Here is a 24845-nt window from a genome sequence, read left to right as displayed (position 1 = left end):
AATCTCATCTGATGCAGGACAGGAGTGCTGGAATGTTCCTTGGAACCATCAAGAAGAGTCGATGTAAATGATATAAAATCCATGAGTGATACAAAACAGCCATGTTTTAACTGTTAAACCCAAACAGCCCTCAATCAAATGCTGGCAGTGTCAGGTTCTCAGACTGTGGTTCTGCAGACAGATGATAAAATCTAAAGAGACTTTCTCTCTCTACTGAATGTGAACTTCACTTCTGCACCAAATACTCATATCAGGTAAGACCAAGAAGCATAAATACGCGCACTGTTTAATCTGAAACACGTCCACAGAGAGTTTGTCACACTTTATTTGGATGGTCCCCTGTAGATGCTTTACAGATCCCTAAATCACTAACAAACTTTCTTGTGATGTTCAGCTGATTATCAACAACAATATGGTTATGGTTAGGTATAGGTTTTGCCCTGAGGTTAAGGTTAGGGTTAGATTTAATAAAAGTTTCATATTGAACTTGAAGTTGTTTCATTTAATAGATATTTAGTTGAATGTTACTTAAAGACATGCTGAGCATCTACAGTGGACCATCCAAATAAAGTGCTACTAGATTGTCCTGCTCTTTAAATGGACCAGTTTTCAGTCCAATGAATTCATTTCCTAATTATACGGTGATGACAGTCAAGATACTAATCAGTTAGGCTTTTTAGTGCATTAAGCTGGTATAAAAAGATGTCAAATACAAATGACACATAAGACATTAAGATCAGTTAAAGCACTAATAGCAGGAAAGCGATCTGCCTCACAGTCAGAGTATTTACAGAGCTCAGCACACGCAGACGGATCGAATCCGCTCACGACTGAAACCCAGGACGCACCGGGAGGCAATTGTCTTTGTAATTTGTCGTTTTATTTACTCCTTTGAATAAATGTTTAAAGCTTTAAATGTTCTAAACATTACAAGGTATTAACGACATATAAAAACAATAAAAAAATAAAGCCGGTTTACATCGACAGGGAATGGTTGATCATCTAAGGCAGGCGCACCCTGCGTTGTCAAGTATCAACAAAAATCAAACCACCTTGGAATTCACAACATTTAATGTGCATTTTATTGAAATAACGTTTCACCATCTTGGCTGAAAATGTGTTTTGGTATAGGCTAAAAATATAAACGAAACACACAGGCTTACTTTGCTCTCCTTTAAGCTTTAACTCAGCTACAACTGCTTTTCTTGCATCTCCAGCAGGAAACCTTTCCACAAAATTAGAAGTTTCTTGTAAAATGTCTGTTGACTTTCGAATTTTTATCAGGCTGAAGTCAGCTTCTCATTGATGGGCGGGTGGACGGGTAGATAGACATTCAATTAGATATATAGTGGAAAACGGACAGTGCTAATGTGCAATAACAGGCATAAATATGGCGTATCTAATACGTGCTGCAAAGACTGTAAATATACTTAAACGGTAGATTCTCTGCTGCCGTGAACATATTGCGATCTCTATCTGTTCCTACAGTGGTGTGCTTTAGTCCAGTTCCAGACAAAACTTCCATCTGGAAGCTTTTTAAAACGAAACCTCCCGTTCAGCATTGAAGGAGACTTTTCCTCTGTCTTCCTATTTATGTTTGTGCCTTTCAGTAAATCTGCACAGGAATTATGGGAGGAAGTCAGGGTCTAACTTAAATTTTACGGTATTTGGCAGACACTCTTATCCAGAGTGACTTACAATTTGAGCATTTTTATACATGTAGGCGAAGGTGGTGTTAGGAGTCTTGCCCAAGGACTCTTATTGGTATAGTGTAGGGTGGTTATTCAGGTGGGGCATTAAACCCCAGTCTACAGCGTAGAAAGCAGAGGTGTTACCCCACTACACCCCACTTATGATTAACGTCCGTTAAAAAAAATAATGCGTCAAGGTTTCTAGATGAATCGTGAGTGTTAATGTTCTTGGACAACACCTCACACCCTCTGCATGCTACACTGGATGAACAGAGAAGCTCATTCAGTGGTGTCTGTTACAGCTGTGCTGTGTGAGAGAGGCTGTGTCAGATCTTTCTTACCTACTGGTATAAGGCTCTACAACAAGTCTCCTTACTGCAGACGGTACTGATCCTCTGCTGTCTGAACTGAACCACATCACAGTATCTCCTCTCTGATTAATATACACTGTGCAATACATCACAAATATTACTGTAACGACACTTTACACTACAATACTGAGGGACCTCAAAGTTAGTCATATCTTTAATAAGTGCTGTTAGAACTCATACCACTCAGTACCTGCTGTCTGTAAATACAGCGAATCTGTCTCATATGACGTGAATATGTAAATAGATACTTTTATACTTTATTTCTCTTGAACTTTAACTTGTCTAGATTTATTTCCATTTTGTAGCTTTCTGCATAGTTTATGTAAGCTTATGTGTAATCATCTGTGTGTAATAATCTGGCTACTGAAATACTGCAGTTTCCCTGCAGGATCAATAAAGTTCTGTCTCTCCACCTGTCTAATGTATTAACCCTCTAGTATAAACACAATATGCTGTGCGGCCCCCAGCTTAGAACCTTCCATCTACAGCAACAGAACAGACTGTACCTTTTACTTCAGCTCTGGGGTCTTGGCTGGAATGTACCGTGAAGGTTTAGTTTTGACAGACTGCTCATCACGTTAGTAATGCCTCATTTGATCAGCAGACCCATTACGAATGTGATGTTACACAATCCTGTGATGCTGGTTATGCGGCACAGACAAATCCATTTACTGTGAAAGGACCTCCTCTGAGCGGCCCATCTGACAGACATGTGCAAACCCGGAGATCCTCTGATAAGGCACTGTGACTCAATAAGGCCAAGAGAATTATGTCAGCTTTCTGCTGGGGACTGTACGCATTATTAGGAATAACCTAGCATGAGGTCACCGCTTTAGCGGGGGGGCCCAGCTGCTCACTGAAGGCCTCAGTAAGAAAGAATGTGGCTACAACCATAACAGCACTACTCATCAAACGCTTTTAACTCTACTTGTACTGTGAAAATCTGTAATGTCTGCAGAGTAAAGCTGCATGAGGAGGCAGGCATGTTCACAGAGACACCCTAATGGGGACTTGAGCCTCTATCTTTGTACAAGTGCCCTCTTGGTCAACGGGCATAACAGTTGTCTTTTATATGGCCATTCTTCAAAATCCTTTTCAGCGAAGCTCTCATCCTGGACATGGAGCTAATGGGTTCGGGTTCCACAAGCTTCACTGCTCTTGGGCGCCACCTGTGGTGTAGTACAAAACGCATGGATATTTCCTCTCAAGCAAATCTGAGCGATTTCAGCTTCATCTCTTCTGTAAAGGCTTCGAACAAAGGTTAGGAGTGTGTTTATGGGAATTTTTGACCGTTCTTCCAGAAGCACATTTGTGAGGTCAGACACTGATGTTGGATGAGAAGGCCTGGCTCACAGTCTCCACTCTAATTCATCCCAAAGGTGTTCTGTTGGGTTGAGGTCAGGACTCTGTGCAGGCCAGTCAAGTTCTTCCATACCAAAATTGCTCATCCATGTCTTTATGGACCTGCTTTGTGTACTGGTGCGCAGTCATGTTGGAACAAGAAGGGGCCGTCCCCAAACTGTTCCCACAAAGTTGGGAGCATGAAATTGTCCAAAGTCTCTTAGTGCTGAAGCATTAACTTTCACTGGAACTAAGGGGCCGAGCCCAACTCCTGAAAAACAACCCGACACCATGAATCCCCCCTCCACCAAACTTTACATTTGGCACAATACAGTCAGATAAGTACCGTTCTCCTGGCTAACACCAAACCCAGACTCATCCATCGGATTGCCAGACAGAGAAGTGTGATTGGTCACTCCAGAGAACATGTCTCCACTGCTCTAGAGTCCTGTGACAGCGCTTTACACCACTGCATTCCACACTTTGCATTACGTTTGGCGATGTAAGGCTTGGATGCAGCTGCTTGGCCATGGAAACCCATTCCATGAAGCTCTCTACGCTGTTCCTGAGCTGATCTGAAGGCCACATGAAGTTTGGAGGTCTGCAGCGATTGACTGCAGAAAGTTGGTGACCTCTGCACACTATGCGCCTCAGCACCCGCTGACCCCATTCTTTCACTAATGTTTGTAGAAGCAGTCTGCAGGCCTAGGGGCTTCGTTTTATACACCTGTAGCCAAGGAAGTTGGATGAGTGAATACTTTTGGCAATATAGTGTATGTCAGTGCTGCTGTCTTGTTGCAGATCATGGACAGTAGAACCTTATAGATGATCCTTGGTCTGTTTTTACCTGCTAAAATGCTGGAAGACAACGGCTGTGTGTACGGTAAGCCTTGAAATCTTCACCATAAAGCAAATTGCACACTATCAAAAAGTGTAAAGCGGACTGGGGCTGTTTTGTTTTCACAATACACAAATCAATCGAACCACAAAATGAACTACAAAAGAACAAAAGAGTTCGGTTGCCATGTTCACATATGCAAAAGAAACCATGACTCAGTGACCCAAGTCCACTTCAGACACTGGAACGGCCCAAGTGTGAAAACACCCTTTAACTAGGCTCGACCAAGCCAACGGACTTATTCTACTCTTTTCTTGTGTCCGTTATCACTGGTCTGTTCGAGTTAGAGCCACAAAACTTGGCATACTCATAAAGCCTGTATGGGAATAACGTGCCTGTCCTTTTGGAACCATCACGTTTCATACGTTCTTTCAAGCATTGTTTTACATACATACATAGACATCAATGACCAACAACCTGGCTACTCAGGGACTTCAAAAATCTTTGTCAAGCCGACTTAAAATTTGTTTACATACATCTAGTTGTTTGTTATTGCCCTTATTGTCAGTAATTCCAGTTATAATTTCATTGAAAATCCACTCAAAATTTATAATTAGTGCACTCCCTATACAAGTGGTACCAAATTACCGAAAATAAAATCACCACAAGAACATAGAATGTTTTCCTTTCTCCTACAAAACATACAACGGAGAGGGAAATTAACCTGGATCCAATCTGGAACACACTGAGCGATAAACAAAAAAGAAGTATGGGCCATATTCCGAGTTTGTATCTTTGCGAGTTTGCACGTGTGCATGTCCCTAAGGATGAATCTACAGATGACTTCATCCCCGACATGAGAAGGGTCAAGTCAAAAGCAGCCCGCCCAGCAGCTGTTGCAAGGGGAGCAGAGTGAGCTAAACGTAACGACGAGCCATCCACCCTCAGTGCCTCTCAGCAAACAAACATGCAGCAGCTCAATCAGCACAGGAATCATCTTTTTATTCCGGCCTGAGACTATAAATGAATATAAATATGATTTTAATCTAAAAAAAAAATAAAAAATAAATAAATAAAATTATTTACACTCTCAAATCACATACCGCCATACCACTTCACACGTTCTGCTCCTCAGGAAGACGAGGTGATGGGACTCCTCTTTCTAAATTAACTGTATATGTATGAGAGAAAAACCTCTACGTAAATGAGTAAATGACCTCTGCATGTGCTGTGTTGTTGGTCTGAGGGCCTGTGTATCAAACTCTAATTGTTTCCTCTTCCTTGGCCCACTGCAACATGTTTACTACATGTAAACAGCATCACCTGGACTTCATCACATCCCACACCCCCACACACAAAAAAGTTTAAAATTAAACTTAACTGACAATTACAAAATAAGAATATTTAAACAAAAAATTAAATACATAAATATAGGTAAACACATACAGTACTACATTTGTTTCATGTCCAATCAAACAGCAATTGAGTCAGTGTCAGTAAAGTCTAAAAGAGTCAGTCATCATGATCCGTTTCACCTAGATAACATTCACACATGAGCAGTCTTGCAAATTTCTCTCTTACTTGCCGCTATAATAACTAATGAACTTATTTTTGATGAGATTACACGTGTGATACATCACTTGCATGAGGAAGAGGAAAGTCAAAGGAAAATAAATTTTAAAATGGAGTTTTCAAAACTGGAGTGCAAAAATGATGAAAAGTTAGATGTAGCTTACAAACGGATAGTTAGATTACATAAACGGGACTCCTAACAACCATGCAAGACTGGCTACGTTCAGATCCGATCTCTGACTCGTTGGTTCACACTCGTTTAGGAAAGTGATTCAAATCAGTCATTAACGTGATGAACCGGCGTCCTGAAATGACCCTCATGAGCTCCTCCTACTCATCTGTCACGTGACAATCACTGCATCATCAGCACAAACTAACGAGCAGAACGAGCTTCGCTGAGAAGATCATTAACTCTGATCGGCTCTCAGCTTCATTATTAGAGCCAGACGAAGGAGAAAAAGGTGAGATGTGAGCTGCTTTTCCACCGTTTACAGGCTTTAACTTCAGTTCAGTGCTGTTGCCATGGTAATGCTAAATGATGCCGCATGATCAGTGGGGAAAAAAGCACATGAATTCTGATCTGAGCACCACATTAAAGCCACATGGCCACAAATCAGATAAGCATTTAGTTTATAAAAGGTGTATTTGGTGTCATTTTCCGTTGACTCCTGTGTGGTGTTCAGGTCTGTGGGACCAGTTTTCAGTGTTTACTAAAAGAAAAAAATGATGTGATTTATTATTATTTTACCCTTAGATTCTTGGTCTTTGCTCATTTTCTGTGAAGAACATAAAATAACCCATTTTCAGTGTCTTCACTCCACACACATTTATATTACACATGTGGTGTTGGGCTGCTGTTAGAGTGGGTGTGTGTGCGTGAGTGTGTGTGTGTGTGTGTGTGTGTGTGTATTTGGGTGGACAACATGGACAGGCTGCTGACTGGCTACAGCTGCTAAAGCAGAACCCCATGCTGGACACTTGTGATATTTTAAACATCTGGTATTTTTTACATAAATTACTATGGCTGTATTGATTTAGAACAAAAATAATGTGGTGGGTCGAGCAGACCACTGAATAACACACACATCATCTTTTCTGACTTTGTGCTTGGTAGTTAAGACAGAAATTTAAACCATGAAAGGTCGTTTTAAGGCAACGGCATGTGGAAAGCAACAGCACACAAATAGGTGTGTTTATTGGATTCTATTTATTGTTGTACCGTTAATAATATACTGCTGCTGATTCATCAAGAAGGTAAAATTCAACTGATCTAAAATTATTATCGTGCTACATGCACATTTTGACATTTCTATGTAAAACATAAACAAAAACAGCTGCTTATTCACGTCCACTCAGTATAGTCAGCACAAAGCAGAACCCTAATGAAAGAGCCCTTTGGTTTTCTTAATGACGATCCTAACCTTCAAAAGCGCATAGGTCATGCATTAGCAGATCATTTTCACGCTATTACAGAGGGAGACCGTGCCGATACTGTGGCGAGATAGCAAAAAGAAAAAGAATCGTAGCACGTAAACAGCTGCCAGCATTTTAGTTCCAGCCTCTCTCAATCTGATAAGGCACACAAAATGCTAACCTTTGCCGCTTCAGGCCTGGCTGGCTTGCAATGAGGAAGCCAAACTCAAGCTGGAGGAAAGGCTGTAGTTGGAGTGTATTTTGTTAGCATAAGTCATTTGTTTGGTTTGGGGGTGTGAGATTGTGGTGGGGGTCTACTGATATTATATCAGAACTTACCATATGCTTCCCCTTCCATTCCAATCGGGCCAGCCTGAGGCACCTCGCCATTCTTCAGACAGTTGTGGATGTAGGTTGCCTTCCACCTCGCATACTTCCTGTGCTGGATGTTCTGGAGAAGGGTGGGGGGTCAAGAGTGAGAATGATTAAGATAAGCCAGGCCAATTACGGCTCTCTCGCAGCAACACAATAGGAGGCTGCAGGAGGAGATTAAGCTAAGACTGTTTGGCTTTTGGGGCTGAATTTGGCCTGAGATGGCGAAAACCTTCACTGCAGCACTGAAGTCTGGGTCAACACTTAAGTGGAAATGACTGATTGAGGAATGAACAATTGTGAGTGAGTCCTCAAAGAAACACTGGGAAGCTTTGAAATGGATATACTACTCGCGGGTTTTACTGACATAGTCTGGCTGACTGGAACACACTGACAGATTCAGAAGATTCTCTACTTCAACAAGAACAGTACTAATGTAGTAACAAACACCGTAATGTTACACTGGTTTTTGCATCATGATGTGATGCATTTCTATTTACTGCACCAAAAATGTATTTTGATTTTTATTTATTTGGTCAAAGTCTGTTTTGCCAAAACAAGATGCCTGGTAAAAACAATCAGTAGTTTTATTAGAAAACAAATGAAAATAAAATAAATATACAGGATGAAAAAGATTAATTCGATTTCAAAGGAACCAATCACAATCCAATTGTAAGAGGGGGTCAAAGAGTTTTTGACTGCCTCCCTTCAGTCTGAGAGGAGATGAGACCCCTGAGCAGAAAGCGTTCTGTGTTCTCCACTTCAATAAGAGTGAATCCGTCATAACTGTGCAGCGTGATTTTCGTGGGCAGTGAAGCTCCAACAGCTCAGAGCGTTCGTCGTTGGTTCCACAGCACTGGATGATCTCCGAAATCACACTGAAAGAGCCGTGAGTGCAGCGACGCCCGACAGGCTCAATCCAGTATGGGATGAGTTTGACTGTGGTGTTGATGTCCGTACAGCTGGAGGAGGTTCAGACTGAGACCTTGTACAATTACATAATAAACTTTATGCTCATTTAAACCGTTTACAGTTCACTGCATTGATCTGTAACGATTTACAAGAGAAATAAATTGTTTTGAAATCGGATCAATCTTTTTGAATCACTGTATATTATTATTATTATTGTTTATATAAGTGTATATAAACTTCACAATGTTTCCAGAGAGAACAGAACATCATTCAACTTTCAGTTTATAGATCTGTAACTGCTATATTACATGAAAACTGATATTGTAACAATGAAGCAATAAAAACTAAGAATGTGTAAAAACTGAAGTTACATGAAAGTGAAGCACTGTAAGCTTGGAGGGAAGAAGGTGAAAAGGTGAATGAAAGTGAATGTTTGTACATTAAACTGTCAAACAAACTGTACAAAGATGTTCAGCTGTGCTTGTAAAATCTCCTCAGAAAAGTATTTCCAACGAAATGGGACGTTCTAGAGCAGCATGGACATGAGCCTAAGCCCAATGCCACGTGTTGGTTAGAGGGTACGAAGCTCACAGTGGGCTGTGGAGCAGTGGAACTCAGAAGACGTGTGTAAGTTCACTGGTGGTTTTGGATCATAAAGAATAGAATCCCACAGGTTTTGATCTCGACTGCCAACATTTTGGTATCGTACACTGTAAAACTCACTGCACATCTTAATGAAATAAGTTAGTTAATAAAAATTCAAGTTAAAAAACTTGAATACGACAAAAAATTTGGAGAAATTTAATCTGGAAAAATCAAATGAACTTAAAAATTAATTACTGAGATCATTTTGGGTAAAATTTGTTTATTTTGAACTATTTTTGAGGTAACTATTTAAATGCACAATATTCACTATTTTTATTTAACATAATTTTACATGCAAATACAAACAGGCCAATAATGGTTTGTTTTTAAAGACCGTAGAAAATCGTGTGTGGCTTAATGTGACAGACGGCAGAAATGTGTACATTTAACTGACTTGGATATGAATGATTTTCCGTTCCATCAAATGGGATTTGTGAGTTGAAGAAACGTATTGCAGTTTAGTTTAAACTCTCAGTTTTACCTGATAAATGTTTGGTCAATACAACCTTCATGAGTAAAACTCACATCATTCCTATTGGCTCTTAGTACCATATTTGCATATTGGGCGGGTCTCTTCATGTCTGTGTTGTCATTCTCCCCAGCTTACCTTCCCTTGTCTCAAGTAGATTTATAAACTTTTGTGATTCATAACAATCAGTACTGATCAAAAATCACTTGGCAGAGCTGAGTTACCAGGTTCGTCTCTGCTGGGTGGTTCTGCTACATTGGGACTACATCGTCAGTCTTCAGCGAGATGGTCTGTGGTGAACTTAAGTTGGACAAGACCTTGTTACAAACGTCTATGCTCATATCTCTGCAGTACAACAGGAATTATTGAAAATGATAGCATACTGGTAAATGTAATCTACTATTAATCCGTTATTTTGAGTTAGAACAGCTTAAACGTAAGTCCCCAGTGCTCATTTTAATATCAACAAAACAAATCCACTTTTAGTGTAGTCCACTTTCTTCAGTGAAAATGAGTTACTGGACTTAAAACATTTGAGGAAATCAGTTTAGTTATAGATTAACTAATCAGGTTTTACAGTGTGACAAGCTAGAGGCACATTTGCATATCGTACATATTGCATATTGTGTGATATTTTCAAAGGTCGATATCGTGACAATTAAGAAAATATTGTGCAGCTTCCACGCTGCTGGTAATAAAAATCAGCCTTTTTAATGTTTTTTGAATGAATAATAAGGAATAATGCAAATCAATATGCATGTTTCTGAGCGGACTAAAGATTTCCAACTTACAAACGTAGCAGCTAATTCAATAAAGTTTCTTTGAGCTCCTTTTACCACTCACTACCTTCTTATATATCCACTAGTGCAGGGTCCCCTTAAGTCCGGTGCTAAAATGATCCCTTTCTACAAGTAATCCAATATGGCACGACTTCATTGTGGCCCACTTGGAGAGAAGCAGCACTATAATGGAGGACTGATTCTGAGGAGCCATTGTCTGGGTTAGCTTTACAAGCTTGACAAGGCGCACAGTTAAAACAGCCAGGCCAATCACACTCTACAGCAGGAAAATGTCTGGCCCTTAGGGAGTGACCAGCACTCAATGAAACATTGTCCATCCTCAGACACAGGTCACTTCCCTCTGTATTCAAAAAAAAAAAAGAAAGAAAGAAAGAAAGAAAGAAAGAAAGAAAGAAAGAAAGAAAGAAAGAAAGAAAGAAAGAAAGACATTTGCAACCATGGAGACCAAGCAATGATGGTCTAATAGGCACACTGGAAAGAGAGTATCAGAGGCCGGCTCTGCTGGTGGGCCAGTATTACCCACACTTTCCAGGCACGGGTTTCCCAAGAATCGGCACTGGCGAAAGCTGCACTGTGTACACTGTGAGTGGCGAGGCGCAGTTTTGGCTGCTGCTTTTCACCATGCTCAGTTCTTTCCATCTTTGCTGGTTTCTGTGTGGCTTTCAGGTTGAGGGGCGCTAGCGTGTCAGGTGGTGCTGTTGAGTCCAGTTAGCCCAGTGAACTGAAAGGGCTCTTCTGTGGTTCTACAGTTCAATTCCTCAACTCTAAACTATTTAAAGTACACATTTCAGGGACATTACTGAATAAAACTTTAGATTAATAACTGAATAATCAGCCCAGGGTGGGCAGCCCTATCCACAGCGCCCAGGGAGCAGTTGGGGGTTAGGTGTCTTGCTCAAGGACACCTCAGTCGCATGCTACTGGCTCTGGGGATCGAACCGGCAGCCTTCCGGTTACAGGGCCGGTTCCCTGACCCTCAGCCCACGAATGCCCACACGAAAAAGACAAACATCGATAATTTAGAGATGAATTGACAGTGTTTATAATCACTCTAGCTGGTCTCCTGATACATTTAATCTGCAACGAGAAACTGACAAACACCAAAAAGTCCTGAAGCTGAAGTCAGTGTCACGCTCTCCAGCTTCTTGTTTGTTCCAACTTAAATGGTGTAACAGTTGCCTACATAGTTAGCAACATTCATTTAAGGTGGAACGGGAAAATGCAAAAAAGAAGCTTGCAAATGAGAAGCGACTTCAGCCCCGTAAAAGTTGAAGATTGAGAGTCATTTTAGAAGAAACTGTTTAACTTTTTTCCTGCAGGAGATGTGAGGAAAAAAACTTTCATATTAGATTTTGAACCTATAATAGTGCATTAGCACATACTGAGACATATTTACAGCAAAGTGGACATGGAATGCCCTGGCTCCAAAGGTGGTTACATTTTTGTTGAAACTTGGCTCTTCTTAACGTTTGGGTTGCCATCCCCTGAGTTATAATAATAATAATAATAATAAATTACATTTATATAGTGCCTTTCACAAACCCAAGGTCGCTTCACATAGCAAAAAAAAAAAAAAAAAAAACTATACAGAGGAGGAGGAAGGAAATGTGCAGTAAAGAGAAAAGTCTTTAAGTCAGATTTAAAAGAAGAAAGAGAAGAGTAGTCCCTGATGGATTGAGGAAGAGAATTCCAGAGTTTGGGGGGGCCATGGCACTAAAGGACCTCCCTTCCCAAGGTGGAAAGTCTGGTGCGAGGAACAGCAAGTAAGGTATTGCTAGAAGATCTGAGAGAGCGAGTGGGAGTGTAAGAGGTCAGCAGTTCTCTGAGGTAGGGGGGAGCAAGGATATGTAAAGCTTTGAAAGTGAGAAGTAAGATTTTAAACTTTATACGGGACGGGAACGGTAGCCAGTGTAGCTGAGAGAACGGGGGTGATGTGAGCTGAACGCTTAGTGTGGGTGAGAACTCTAGCTGCAGAGCTCTGAATGTACTGTAGCTTTTGGACAGACTTTACAGTGAGACCAACAAAGAGGAAGTTACAGTAGTCAATGCAGGACATAATAAAGGCATGAACCAGAGTTCTGGCATCTTTATCAGTCAGGAACGGTCGGAGATGAGCAATGTTACGGAAGTGAAAGAATGCAGTCTTGGTGAGGAATTTGATGCGCAGATCAAAATTGAGTGATAAGTCGAGTAAAACACCAAGATTTCTAACGACAGGTGCAGGCTTAACGAGCAGGCCATCAATACTAACTGAAAAATCGGATGACTTTGATAGCAGAGCTTTAGGGCCAACCAGGAAGACTTCAGTTTTAGCAGTGCTTAGCATGAGAAAGTTATTATGCATCCAGAGCTTTAAATCAGAAATACAGTGAATTAGTGTACTGGGAGGGGAATCTGAAGGTGTGTGTGTACTGAGATATAACTGAATATCATCAGCATAACAATGGAGGTTTAGGCCATGGCTACGAATAATCTGAACATTCTACCCTGTTTGGCTATTAGAGATGTAAAGATTCATTATTTCATAGTGGTGCATCAATCTGACAGTGACAGTTTAACTGCACTGATGAAATGTTAGGACGTATTACAGCGGTGATTAAGATAATGTCCAAACAGGCTGGGACATTTCAGAGAGGCTACGAAGACGAGCAGCATGAGGCTTACCTCCTCTGACAACTCGCCAAACACGGACAGCACGTCCAACAGGAGGCTTGCAGTGTAAAAAGACTTGATCATGTTTCTGGAAAAAGATGGGAGATAAATAAATTAATAAATATTTTTAAACAAATAAAAAGACATTAACTGAAACAAGTTAAAAGTATACTTTAAAAATAAATAAAAAATGAAAGGGACAAAGGCCTACTATTTATTCAGTTACTGAAAAAAAGAAAATATAAAGGCAAATATCCATCTATTCGTGTATCTCTCACTTCATGTCTATCTATCCGTCCATCCATCCATCCATCCGTCCATCCATCCGTCCATCCATCCATCCATCCATCCATCCATGTTATGACTGCAGACAGTGTTAGTACTGACAAAGTACTGTAATAACACGTTATAATGCCTTAAACTCATTCCTTGAACATCAGCTGACACTCCAAATGACTTTGAAGAGCACCATCACAATCAGTCCACTCAGCAGTTCACACGATTTTCTACCGTCACGGTGGCTTTTACCATAAATCACTCCCACTGCAGTTTGAGTGACCGTGTTTGCCAATTCTCTCCAGAAACACAGCAGAGATTTTAATCTTCCACATTCCTGGAGCAGTTTTAAAAAAATTAAATTAAAAGTGTAGCGTCTAAACAACTTTCTGGACTCAAGAATGAAACACTATGTGCTGAAAACAGTGATAAACACCACTTAAGGCTGCTAATTTTAGATGGATGTGATCTTTGATATTAAGACGACGCTGTTGAAAAGTATTAGACCAAAACAAACATAACCTTGGCCTGAACGTCGTGAAATCTAAACTAGGCTCTGATGTTCAAACAGGGTCTGCAGGAAAAGGCAAAAGAAACCTTTGGTGTTCTGAGACATGCGAACCCAGACGAACCATAAAGCCAGGTGAGTCACAGGAGAGCTTGCAGGAACATGTAGGGCTTTAAAAACACAGGCTTTCCTGGGGCCTCTGATATACGGGAGTCGTGTCAATCGAAGCCTTGTGAGAAGCTGTAAATGTGGAAAGCAAAACCAACGTACTGAGAAGCTGAGGAAGTTTCTCATTCAAGGTCAGCCCCCATAAACGGTCACCCCGGCATCCCCCAAAAACTACATAAAATTAACTGCTTGTTTACACAGGCCCAGTTTCCGATAAAACCAGCTGGTTCCTTCAAATGGGAAAGGAATATTAATCTGGCGTATTTCTCGTAATCCGTACTGGTGGGCAGTGTTCTTTATTTTTTCGGCTGCTGATTCTCGGACTTTCCAAATGGGGTTTTGTTTTTTTTCTACATATGGTACCACTTTCACTCAGACAGATGATGTCATTACCATATTGGTTAAAGTCACTGACCCTGGACTTGTTTTCTTGTTTAAATATTAATTATCGGACACACGTTTCCTTCGTGTTTTTAATTTCCTTTGGGCGCTCGCGGTGCAGCGACCCACAGTGTCAGGCACACTCCTGCTTTCAGAAGGCGCACTGCTGCTATCCAGGGAAGAATTAATCATGCTCACACCTCATTCGATTCCCATTTTACTTTCCCTGAAAATCACAAAAAGCACAATGAGGCATTGGAGCAAAGGTACAACATACTGATCGTTGGTTATTACTCTGGTTTCGATTCATAGGTGGCAAGAATGTTCTGTTTCTTCTTAAAAGTTCTATTAATTTGACCAAGGCTCTGCTACCCGACCCAACCCCAACATACTTGGGCCGTTGTTTCATGAGTGCCTTTAGCTTACAGTTGTACATGTGCTTTTGGAAAAGCTCCAGGGTTTGAGAGAAACCAAGAACCAAGTTAAGGGGTAATCTCTCAGCAAGTTTCCACATCAAACCTTGATCTTGATCATTTAATTATGCATAAATTTGGAATCCCCCCTTATTGACCAGGGTATATTTTGGTTTGTCTGTTGAATTTACAAGTAAAATCTGAATTGGTTATGTAAATTCAGATGGACACACCAAATTATACCCACGAGCACAGATGTCAACTATCTTTATGGACTTTTTATCTCTAAATTCTCAGGCAGCAAATGATCACTTCATGCAGTAACTTTCTGTGGCGTAGCGTTTAGAGAGATTAAATTCTATTTTGGAGATACTCGTTTTCCTTTGGACAGTGTCTGTATGACACTTTTGCTCCCAGGACAAAAAAAAAAAACGAGACAAAATAAATGTAAATAAAATGTCACTATGTTACTAATAAAAAGCTGGGACTTCAGCACAAGACATTCATCCTCTGACCTGAACCTGACCACAGGAAGATGCTCATCTACAGATGAATAAAACCACTAGGCCTGCTATCATGAAACTTTAGCTGGTTTGTCTCAAGTGTCTTTTTTGATCACTGTATATGTTTTTTAAAGCACAAGCCTAAAGTGGCCAAATTTGCTAAGTGCTGATGCTTAGTAGCTCCCAAATGACGACAGAAACGGCCATAAGTCAAATAAATACACAGCAGTCGGTTATTAATAGAAGCAAGACAGGAGTTTAGCAAGTTCCATAATATTTCAACAACTGTTTTCTGCTTTGGCTCCGTGTTCATCATCATAGTGACAAGACCTATAAATAGTGGTGGACAGTAACTAAGTAAATGTAATTAGTTTCTGTACTTAAGTATTTTTTCGTGTATCTGTACTGAAGTTTTTCCATTCTGGGCGACTTTTTACTTTCACTCCACTAAATTTCAAAGTTTAATATCTGACTTTTTCCTCCACTACATTTTGAGAAATCTGTGGTTCCTTTTGGTTTCTGTGTGTATAAAAACGTAACATGTCAAAACAAAAGATGCTCAAAAGCAAGAGCACCAATCAGGGCACAGCGGTCACTTTGTTGAGGGCTTGTTTTGACCTGTTGGTCATACCGACCCAGTGCAGCACACGGTTCAACGTCAGCACAGCAGCATAAAATTTTGGGAGAGTCTGTTCAACATAAATGATGAACTAATCTAACTTTGTGTAAATAGAGCACAATATAGAAATATGTCCACATATGCAGTCGTGACTGACGCGGCTTTTTTCTGAATTTCTACAAACACCATTTCATTTTATAGTAAATTAGTTTGGGCTGGTTTATGTTTATGAACAGAGACCTACAGATCAATATAGTAAAGGAGCTCATTTGTGATCCTGAGTTTAAAGCCAGTTTTTATTAAACTTAAACTTGGAACTAAGTTGTAAATAAATCTGAAACTGAAACTTTGCTTGTGTGTAAAAAGTGATTTCAGAGCCACTCGGTTCTCCCTGATGGAAACTGTTTACCTTCAGTGTTTTGTGCTTATGATCATTTTAATAGACGTCAGCGTCACTAATTAATGACGTTCTATTAAAAGACTGGTTTACCAAGAGAGACGCTGGAGGATTTTCACCTAAAATGAGTTCATGAAGCGAGTCGTGTTATAAAAATGATAACAGGACATCAGAGCCATAATTACTCTTTTAGTACTTTTACTTTATACTTAAGTACATTTGAAGGTAAATACTTTAGTACTTTTACTCAAGTGGAGGTCTAAAGGGAGGAACTTCTACTTTCACTGGAGTAATATTTTACTACTTTAACTCAAGTACATGGTTTGTGTACTTCATTCACTGCTGCCTATGAATAAAAGCAAAATTAATTTGAAGTCAGTTTCCTGCTTACAAACGTATTCAGTGTGTGCCTCTTATCTGGAAGGGTCAAAACTCTGGGCACAAACTCCAGCCACCTCTGACTCGTGATATTCATTATGCTGCGACCGCAGCAGGGACGCTCTCTACCATTTCCGGCTCTTGAAGATCACTTGCATAATGGTACAAAAGGGCAGAACACCTTCTGTATTACTTCTGCGCTGTTTCTGAGTCACTCCTGTTGACAACAGCATTTCTGTCAGTTCACCGCACGACGCTCTGCTGGATAAACAGCACTCCATAATCAATCATTACAGCAGTAAAGTACATAAAACTCCACCTTCCCCTTTGTTTCGAACGAACCCAGAATCTTTAAATGAGTCGCTGTGCGACGCCCTCGGACAGGATGCATGAGATTTGGCATTTGCAGCATCATAAGACTGATCTACACCATAATCTTTATGAGTAAACAGAGGATGGGAGGTTTTAGAGCAGATGAAGGTGCACAATGTCAAAACTTTGTTCTTCTCAGGCTGGTGGCTCTTCATGAACCGGAAAACTGCTGACAGAGCGGATATTATGACATTATGTTCAGTTACCACAATGCACAAAGCCTGGGGTCTTTAACCTTTATCACTGGCGAAAACAAAAGCTTGGTGAAATTTAAGATTGTTTTTTTAGTCTAATATTGAAACAAAGAGAAAAAAGAAGTGCAGACTCAAACCTGTCAACACTGAACGAAAACTGAATGGCGTAATTTATTGCATAACTATGTAAGAGACTATATAACTACATAATCCCACGATGAAGATAACAGCAAGACCAGCAAAGACTCCTAAGGGTTAAGATGAATTCTGTTTTATAGATAACTTGTAAAACTTTGTTTTGGTTCTGAAACCCAGAGGAAGCAAATAAGCTGATATGTTCAGAACCATCAGCCAACTGTGTTTTGCACACAGAGGAATTAGACCTCTGCATTTAACCCATCCGTGCAGTGAACACACATTAGTAGTGAGCACACTTGCCCGGAGCGATGGACAGTCCTATCCGCAACACCCAGGGAGCAGTTGGGGGTTAGGTGTCTTGCTCAAGGGCATGTCAATCATGGACTGTCAGCCAAGGGGATCAAACCGGCGACCTTCCGGCCACAAGGCAGGTTCCCCTAACCTCCAGCCCACCGCACAGTTATGACGGATTCACTCTTATTGAAGTGGAGAACGCAGAACGCTTTCTGCTCAGGGGTCTCATCTCCTCTCAGTCTGAAGGGAGCCAATCAGAAACTCCATGACCCCCTCTTACAATTGGATTGTGATTGGTTCCTAGACGCCTCATTGTTGTAAAAATATGGTGCTTTGAAATCAGATTAATCTTTTTGGAATCACCCTGTTCAATGGTTCCACAGTATCTCAGTTTAGGCAACCATTCAGAAGGTGGTGTTAATTTAAGGAACAAAGTATTATTAAATACACATCAATGGCAAATGTTTTTCCATTTAACAATGGCATTATTCTTGAACATTACTTTAAATTTATTTAAATTTTGGTTTAAATTTATTAACTTCAAAAAAAAAAAGCATTCTTTAGGGTTTTACTTTTTGTGATGGGAAATATTTAAGAGCAAAACACCTTTGTACATTCCTGTATACGGAATAAACAAAAAAGGAATGAAAAGAGTTTGCAAAAGAAAATTAGCTACGTGCTTTTAACATATTTTCGAGAATGACTTCTATAAAATGTACCAGTCAAATGATATCCTGTTGTCATTATAAGTCGAACAGCGCCACCTCACTGGCAAACCTGGCGAGCAGTACACCGCTCCAAACCAAGCAGCTAGCACTTCTAATTTTTTTGCATTATTCAGAATGACTCTCGATAGAGCTTTAAAATGCTTTCAATTTATGGTGTTATGTTTTTGAGCATTTGGAGGTCACGTGGGTGAATCTACCAGTGAAATCCGCAACTAATTTCAAATGTGACTCCTCACATCATCATAAGGTCATTAAAAGTATGAAAGTTTTAGAAAATGAGGGCAAGCACTCAATTCCTGATACATAAGTCAATCAATAGTGTAATACTGATACGGCAGAATGCAGCAATATGCAAATGAGCCTCTAATTTGTGAGGTAGCTAATATCTGATAACAGATATAAATTTACATACATACACATTTTTTTTTATTTATATATGTATATATATAATACACACACACACACACACACACACACACACACACTTCCTCACTACTAAATATTCCACAGTCAGCTGTCAGTGGTATTATAACAAAGTGGAAGTGATTGGGAATGACAGCAACTCAGCCACGAAGTGGCCTTGTAAGAGCGGGGTCAGCGGATACTGAGGCGCATAGTGCGCAGAGGTCACCAACTTTCTGCAGAGTCAATCACTACAGACCTCCAAACGTCATGTGGCCTTCAGATCAGCTCAAGAACAGCATGGAGAGCTTCACTGAATGGGTTTCCATGGCCGAGCAGCTGCATCCAAGCCTTACGTCACCAAGCGCAATGCAAAGCATGGAATGCAGTGGTGTAAAGCGCCGCCACTGGACTCTAGAGCAGTGGAGATGTGTTCTCTGAAGTGACCAATCATGCTTCTCCATCTGGAAATCTGATGGATGAGTCTGGGTTTGGCAGTTGCCAGGAGAACAATACTTGTCGGACTGCATTGTGCCGAGTGTAAAGTTTGGTGGAGGGGGGATTATGGTGTGGGGTTGTTTTTCAGGAGTTGGGCTCGGCCCCTTAGTTCCAGTGAAAGGAACTCAATGCTTCAGCACCAAGAGATTTTGGACAATTTCATGCTCCCAACTTTGTGGGAACAGTTTGGGGACGGCCCCTTCCTGTTCCAACATAACTGCGCACCAGTACACAAAGCAGGGTCCATAAAAACACGGATGAGCGAGTTTGGTGTGGAAGAACTTGACTGGCCTGCACCTCAACCCGATAGAACACCTTTGGGATGAATTAGAGCGGAGACTGTGAGCCAGGCCTTCTCATCCATCATCAGTGTCTGACCTCACAAATGCGCTTCTGGAAGAACGGTCAGAAATTCCCATGAACACATTCCTAACCCTTGTGGAAAGCCTTTCCAGAAGAGTTGAAGCTGTTATAGCTGCAAAGGGTGGACCGACATCATAATAAACCCTTATAATAAACCCTTAGGATATACTCAGTCCCTCGTTAGTCAACTTGGTCTATTGTACAATAACATGATGGAAGGAACCAATGGTTTAAATAACTATCACTAATAGACGAGAACAGATGGAAAAGTATTTTAGTCAATACCTATGAAAAGTCTTTGGTAACTTTTGGTGATCATACACCATCACTAACCATCTGAACAACCCTGTGTGATATTAAGCCAGATCGCTCAAAGCCTTCAGTTTACTGAGCTAAGCAATAAGAGCATGCTGAAGTCTGCTCTTATATACGTTCTAAAGGTTTTGTACTTTGCAGGGTTCACGTCAAATAAAAGTAAATAAATAAATACATAAAAAATCCTACATAACGTTACTGCCATAGGAAAACTTTGTAAATTATTATTTTTTTAAACTACATTGCGTTTCAAAATGGATGGAAAAAAAAAATAGCCCAAAATGTCCTGGACTCAAATCTTCATCGATATGCTGTGAAGTGACTCTTCACTAAACAAGAAAGAAATTGCAAATGCAAAAAATACGAGGCACTTGAGGCAAAACACTGAGTCTCATGTAGGGGAAAGAGCAGCTAAAATACTTTGAGCCGTGCCTTGCTGGGAGACCTGAGGTCTAAACCTGTGCCAAGCATTCAGCTCACTGGCACTCGTTAACCGGTTCGGCCCTGCCTGTGACGTCACTGCCCACAACAGCCTCATTATGCCGCCATGACCTGTAACGCTACACCTGGCTAATCCACACCCGTCTCACTCCCAGGCAATAGCCAAGCACAGAGCCAGTCTTTGTTGCTAATTTTAGCCCTGCCGCCTGCTCCCAGAATGCACTGCAGCCCCGATGGTGGGATTATTTGGTGCTACGGTTCAGTGAGAGCAATAAAGAATGCCAAAATATTTTTGATGTAAACGTCAAAACCCGTGAAAACATGTTAGTGTCAATAATGAACTGTGGCCCCAAAAAGTTTATTCCACACTTTAAAGGCTTACTTATGGAAACGGCCAGATCGGTCTTCGTTGTCGGCATAGAGGAACATTTTTAAGGCGTAGTTCTCGATGTGGGCGTGGCCGACAAGCTCCTGAGTGATTGACTCGTTGTCAAGGAGTTCCTTTTTCATCTGCAACAACAAAGAGAACAAAAAGCTCACTTAAGTACTCAAAACTGCAAACTTAGTCAACATAAAAACAAAGAATGCACAGTAATTCTCCCAGTTTAACAACTCTGCTCGTGCTTTTGTTGTTTCGGAATCTGACCTACATGTGTAGCACCATAAAGTGGGGAGGGGTGGTGTTTAAAGCCGCTGTGGGATGAATCCAAGACGGACAGCTATTCTCAGAAGCCCTGGTTTCCATGACTCATCGATTCCTGGGATGCATCCGCCACTTTGATTCCACTCCAGAAGCGCAGCGTAATTAACAGACTGGAGCATGGAGGGTCCTCTGGAGAGCTGCCCGTCTGCAATTAGTGGAAGCGTGTACCAGGCTGGTTTTAAGCTCAGTGACTGTTTTTCCCAACATTTATGATTTGTAGCTGATCGTTTAGAGAAAAGATGTTTTGTATGCCCATCAAGTTTCGGGCAACTTGGCATGACATCGTCTTCTATCGCAGTCATTATTAAGTCCAGTTGCCAAGAGCAACTTTTAAATACTGCAGACCCGCATTGCGTGTTCATGTTGGCTGAGCCCTAAAACAACAAACTTGAGTACATCAACAAACAGGACAAGTCAAATTAAGTACATTTGTAGGGCTGTCACTCTCCTCTATGTAGGTCAGAGTGGGGCAGTGGTCAAGCCTATTTTCTTGTTTGTAATGGCCATCACCCAAGGCCCACAGCCGGTCAGTGGCTGCGGGTGTGTGATGTTACAGTCTGCTAGAGAGCTTCGGGTTTCCCTGTAAAATCAGTAAAGCAAATAATACTGGATACATTTCAGCAGGTGGAACCCAGGCACCTGAATGGCCACACTGTTCACGTTTTAATGAAATCGCTTGCTTTCCTGCGAAAAACGTCCGACACAGCACAGACACTGCTTGTGCTTGGACAGCGCAGAAGCACATAAAAGCCATAAGCTGGGGAAGAAGCGTGCAAACGCCATGTTGAGCAACGTTAGAGATTAAATTTGAACGTTTCCTCACTGGTGTGGACTGAATCAAAGTGTCAGGGCCAGATCTAGTCACTGTGCAGAAATTCCTTGGAGTTTGCTAAAGGGTCCTTCATGCACGGAGGAACACAGCAGTCATTTTAAACTGGCTGACCAGTGTTACTAAAGAAAGCCTGCACTGTTAAGTGGGGGAAAAAAGAAATACTGAACAGGTATTGTGCAGTGTTACTGAGACCTCTTGATACTTGCACTGACAGCATGATAAATGTGGCTCATCACGGCATCATAAGGTCATTAAAAGTATGAAAGTTTTATAAATTGAGGGCAAGCACTCAATTCCTGATACATAGTCTGTCAATCAATACTGTAGTACTGTTCTTTGCAATACTGATACAGCAGAAAGCTGCAATATGCAAATGAGCCTCTAATTTATGGGGCAGTCATGGGCTGGAGGTTAGGGAACTGGCCCTGTGACCGGAAGGTCGCCAGTTCGCTCCCCAGCGCTGACAGTACATGACTGAGGTGTCCTTAAGCAAGACACCTATCCCCCAACTGCTCCCCAGGCGCTGTGGATAGGGCTGCCCACTGCTCCGGGCAAGTGTGCTCGCTGCCCCCTAGCGTGTGTTTGTGCTCACTAGTGTGTATGTGGTGTTTCACTGCACGGATGGGTTAAATGCGGAGGTGAATTTTCCCTGTTGTGGGATTAATACGCATCACTTAACTAGTGAAGTATATATATGTATATATATTTAAGCAACTCCGAGTGTTCTACTGCTTTAATACAACAGTTAAATAAAGTAAGAAATGAATAAACTGGGCAGTGAACACGACGTTTAATATCTTTTAATGTTCAGTTCCTTCCTCCAAATTATAGTTCCTATGTATGTATAGTAGGGCGGCACGGTGGCATGGTGGGTAACGCTGTCGGCTCACAGCAAGGAGGGCCTGGGTTCGATTCCCCTGCCGGGTGACCGGGGTCCTCTCTGTGTGGAGTTTGCATGTTCTCCCCGTATCTGTGTGGGTTTCCTCCAGGTTGTCCGGTTTCCTCCCACAGTCCAAAGACATGCAGTCAGGCCAATTGGACATGCTAAATTGCCCCTAGGTTTGAGTGTGTGAGTGACTGTCTGCCCTGCAATGGACTGGCGACCTGTCCAGGGTGTTTCCTGCCTTTCACCCGAAGACTGCTGGGATAGGCTCGAGCACCGCCCCCCCCGGTGAGATATTAATTTAACAGCATGCTAGATAGCCATATCAAAGAACCACTTTCTTACACAGGATTAAAAAACAGCTAAGCCTAACTTTCATTTAACCTTTCGACCGGATGTGGCCAGGAGGCTGGCTGGAGGCTTTTCCGGCTGCGGCTTTCTGCAGTGCTGACATTTAATGAACCAGACTAAAGCAAAAATAAGAGCCAGCATCTAGAGGCAGCAGAGGCCCCAGGGGGGCCTAATTGGTTCCGAAATGTCTATAATGATAATTGATGAGAATACGGCGCACTTAATGTCAGGGTCACCATTGCTTCCTGACCACTACTCTCTCAAGGTAATGCCTCTCCCTCCTTCAGTCCTTCGATCTGCTTTTACACTGACCTTTAAAAATTAGGGTAGTATGTAACACAGATAGTGATAATACAGTTAACATAGCAAAGATTAAAGACAACTCTTACCATCTCCAGCTGATCCATTAGCTTCATAAGGTACTTTCGACATTCTGGAGTTTTACTGTCCAGTTTCATTCCCGTCTGCATGGCATAGAGACGACCTGAAACACATAAAAGGAATATGACTCCTGTTCTGACAGATTTATTTCCTCAGAAAAACAAAACCTAAGGGTTAATCCACTGAAGACAGAGGTTAAAGTAAGTAAATCATTCAGTATCATTCAGTGTGGTTGGTGTAGTGTAGTGAGCAACACCTCTGCCTTCCATACTGTAGACTGAGGTTCAATCCCCAACCTGGACAAGCACCCTACACTATACCAATAAGAGTCCTTGGGCTAGTCTCCTAACACTACCATCGCCTACCTGTGTTAAATGATCAAAGTTGCTCTGGATAAGAGCGTCAGCCAAATGCCATGAATGTAAAATGTAAATGTATCTTTCCAGCAATATCTTTGTTTGGACCACAAGCCCTAAACAGGCAACAAAAAGCTGATCAAAGCAAGTAAAGCACTGCTGTCGGAAGAAAACCTCGTATCTCCATTTTTGACGTTTTTCAGCTTTTGACTTCATTTGAAAATGCCTGTTGTCCTTTACATCATATATAAATTTCATTTAAAGATGGGCCAAAAGTAATGGCCCAAAATTACTTGGCAAAATGTCTGGTTCAACTGACTTGCATTATAAGTCAGTTTTTTCCTTCTCTTGTAAAGAGATAAGAGGCTTTCTTCTGACAACAGCAATATGCCAAAGAATATTCAGCAAACAAATCATCGCTACCAAAATCTTGTACAATAACAAAACTAAAGAATGTCTGAAATAGTCGCTTTATAGGAGAAGGAAAAATGTACGTTAACCTAAGAACCATTTCATTAAAGTAATTCTGAACCATTACTATTGGTTTACTGGTTAGGTAATGTTCACAACCCGCATTTTCAAACGGTGCAAAGATGGAAAAAAAATGGAGTTATGAAACGGCTGAACAGAAAAATTTTGAGGAGGTAGCACTGGTGCTGGGAAAATGCCAAGTGTTATAAAACTCAATATAACACTGACACTGAGATTAAACAAAAATCCATAATACTGCTAAAAATGTTAATAGCAATAAATTAAACTGGTTGTCCATTTTTGTGATTAATAAGGTAGTTTTATGTTATTTTATTACTTAATTCTAAACAAATGTTATATGGTCAGCTTCATAATTACTGGAACCCTTTGTACAGATGGCAAAA

The 24845-nt window shown here is 41.1% G+C and overlaps 1 protein-coding gene across 1 annotated transcript in view; it reads right to left on the bottom strand.

Moving 5' to 3' along the window:
- vta1 (vesicle (multivesicular body) trafficking 1) overlaps nucleotides 1–24845 on the bottom strand; it is a 59771-nt gene that overhangs the window by 12538 nt on the left and 22388 nt on the right. The window contains exons 2-5 of the mRNA XM_017701071.2: nucleotides 23623–23717; nucleotides 20847–20974; nucleotides 13089–13164; nucleotides 7566–7677 (exon numbers count right to left, since the gene is read on the bottom strand). Of these exons, the coding sequence (XP_017556560.2) occupies nucleotides 7566–7677; nucleotides 13089–13164; nucleotides 20847–20974; nucleotides 23623–23717 (411 nt within the window). The remainder of the gene's footprint in view (nucleotides 1–7565; nucleotides 7678–13088; nucleotides 13165–20846; nucleotides 20975–23622; nucleotides 23718–24845) is intronic.

The sequence above is a fragment of the Pygocentrus nattereri genome, chromosome 4 (genome assembly GCF_015220715.1).
Source record: "Pygocentrus nattereri isolate fPygNat1 chromosome 4, fPygNat1.pri, whole genome shotgun sequence".
NCBI classification, from domain to species: domain Eukaryota; kingdom Metazoa; phylum Chordata; class Actinopteri; order Characiformes; family Serrasalmidae; genus Pygocentrus; species Pygocentrus nattereri.
This window is presented reverse-complemented; position numbering and strand designations above follow the sequence as displayed.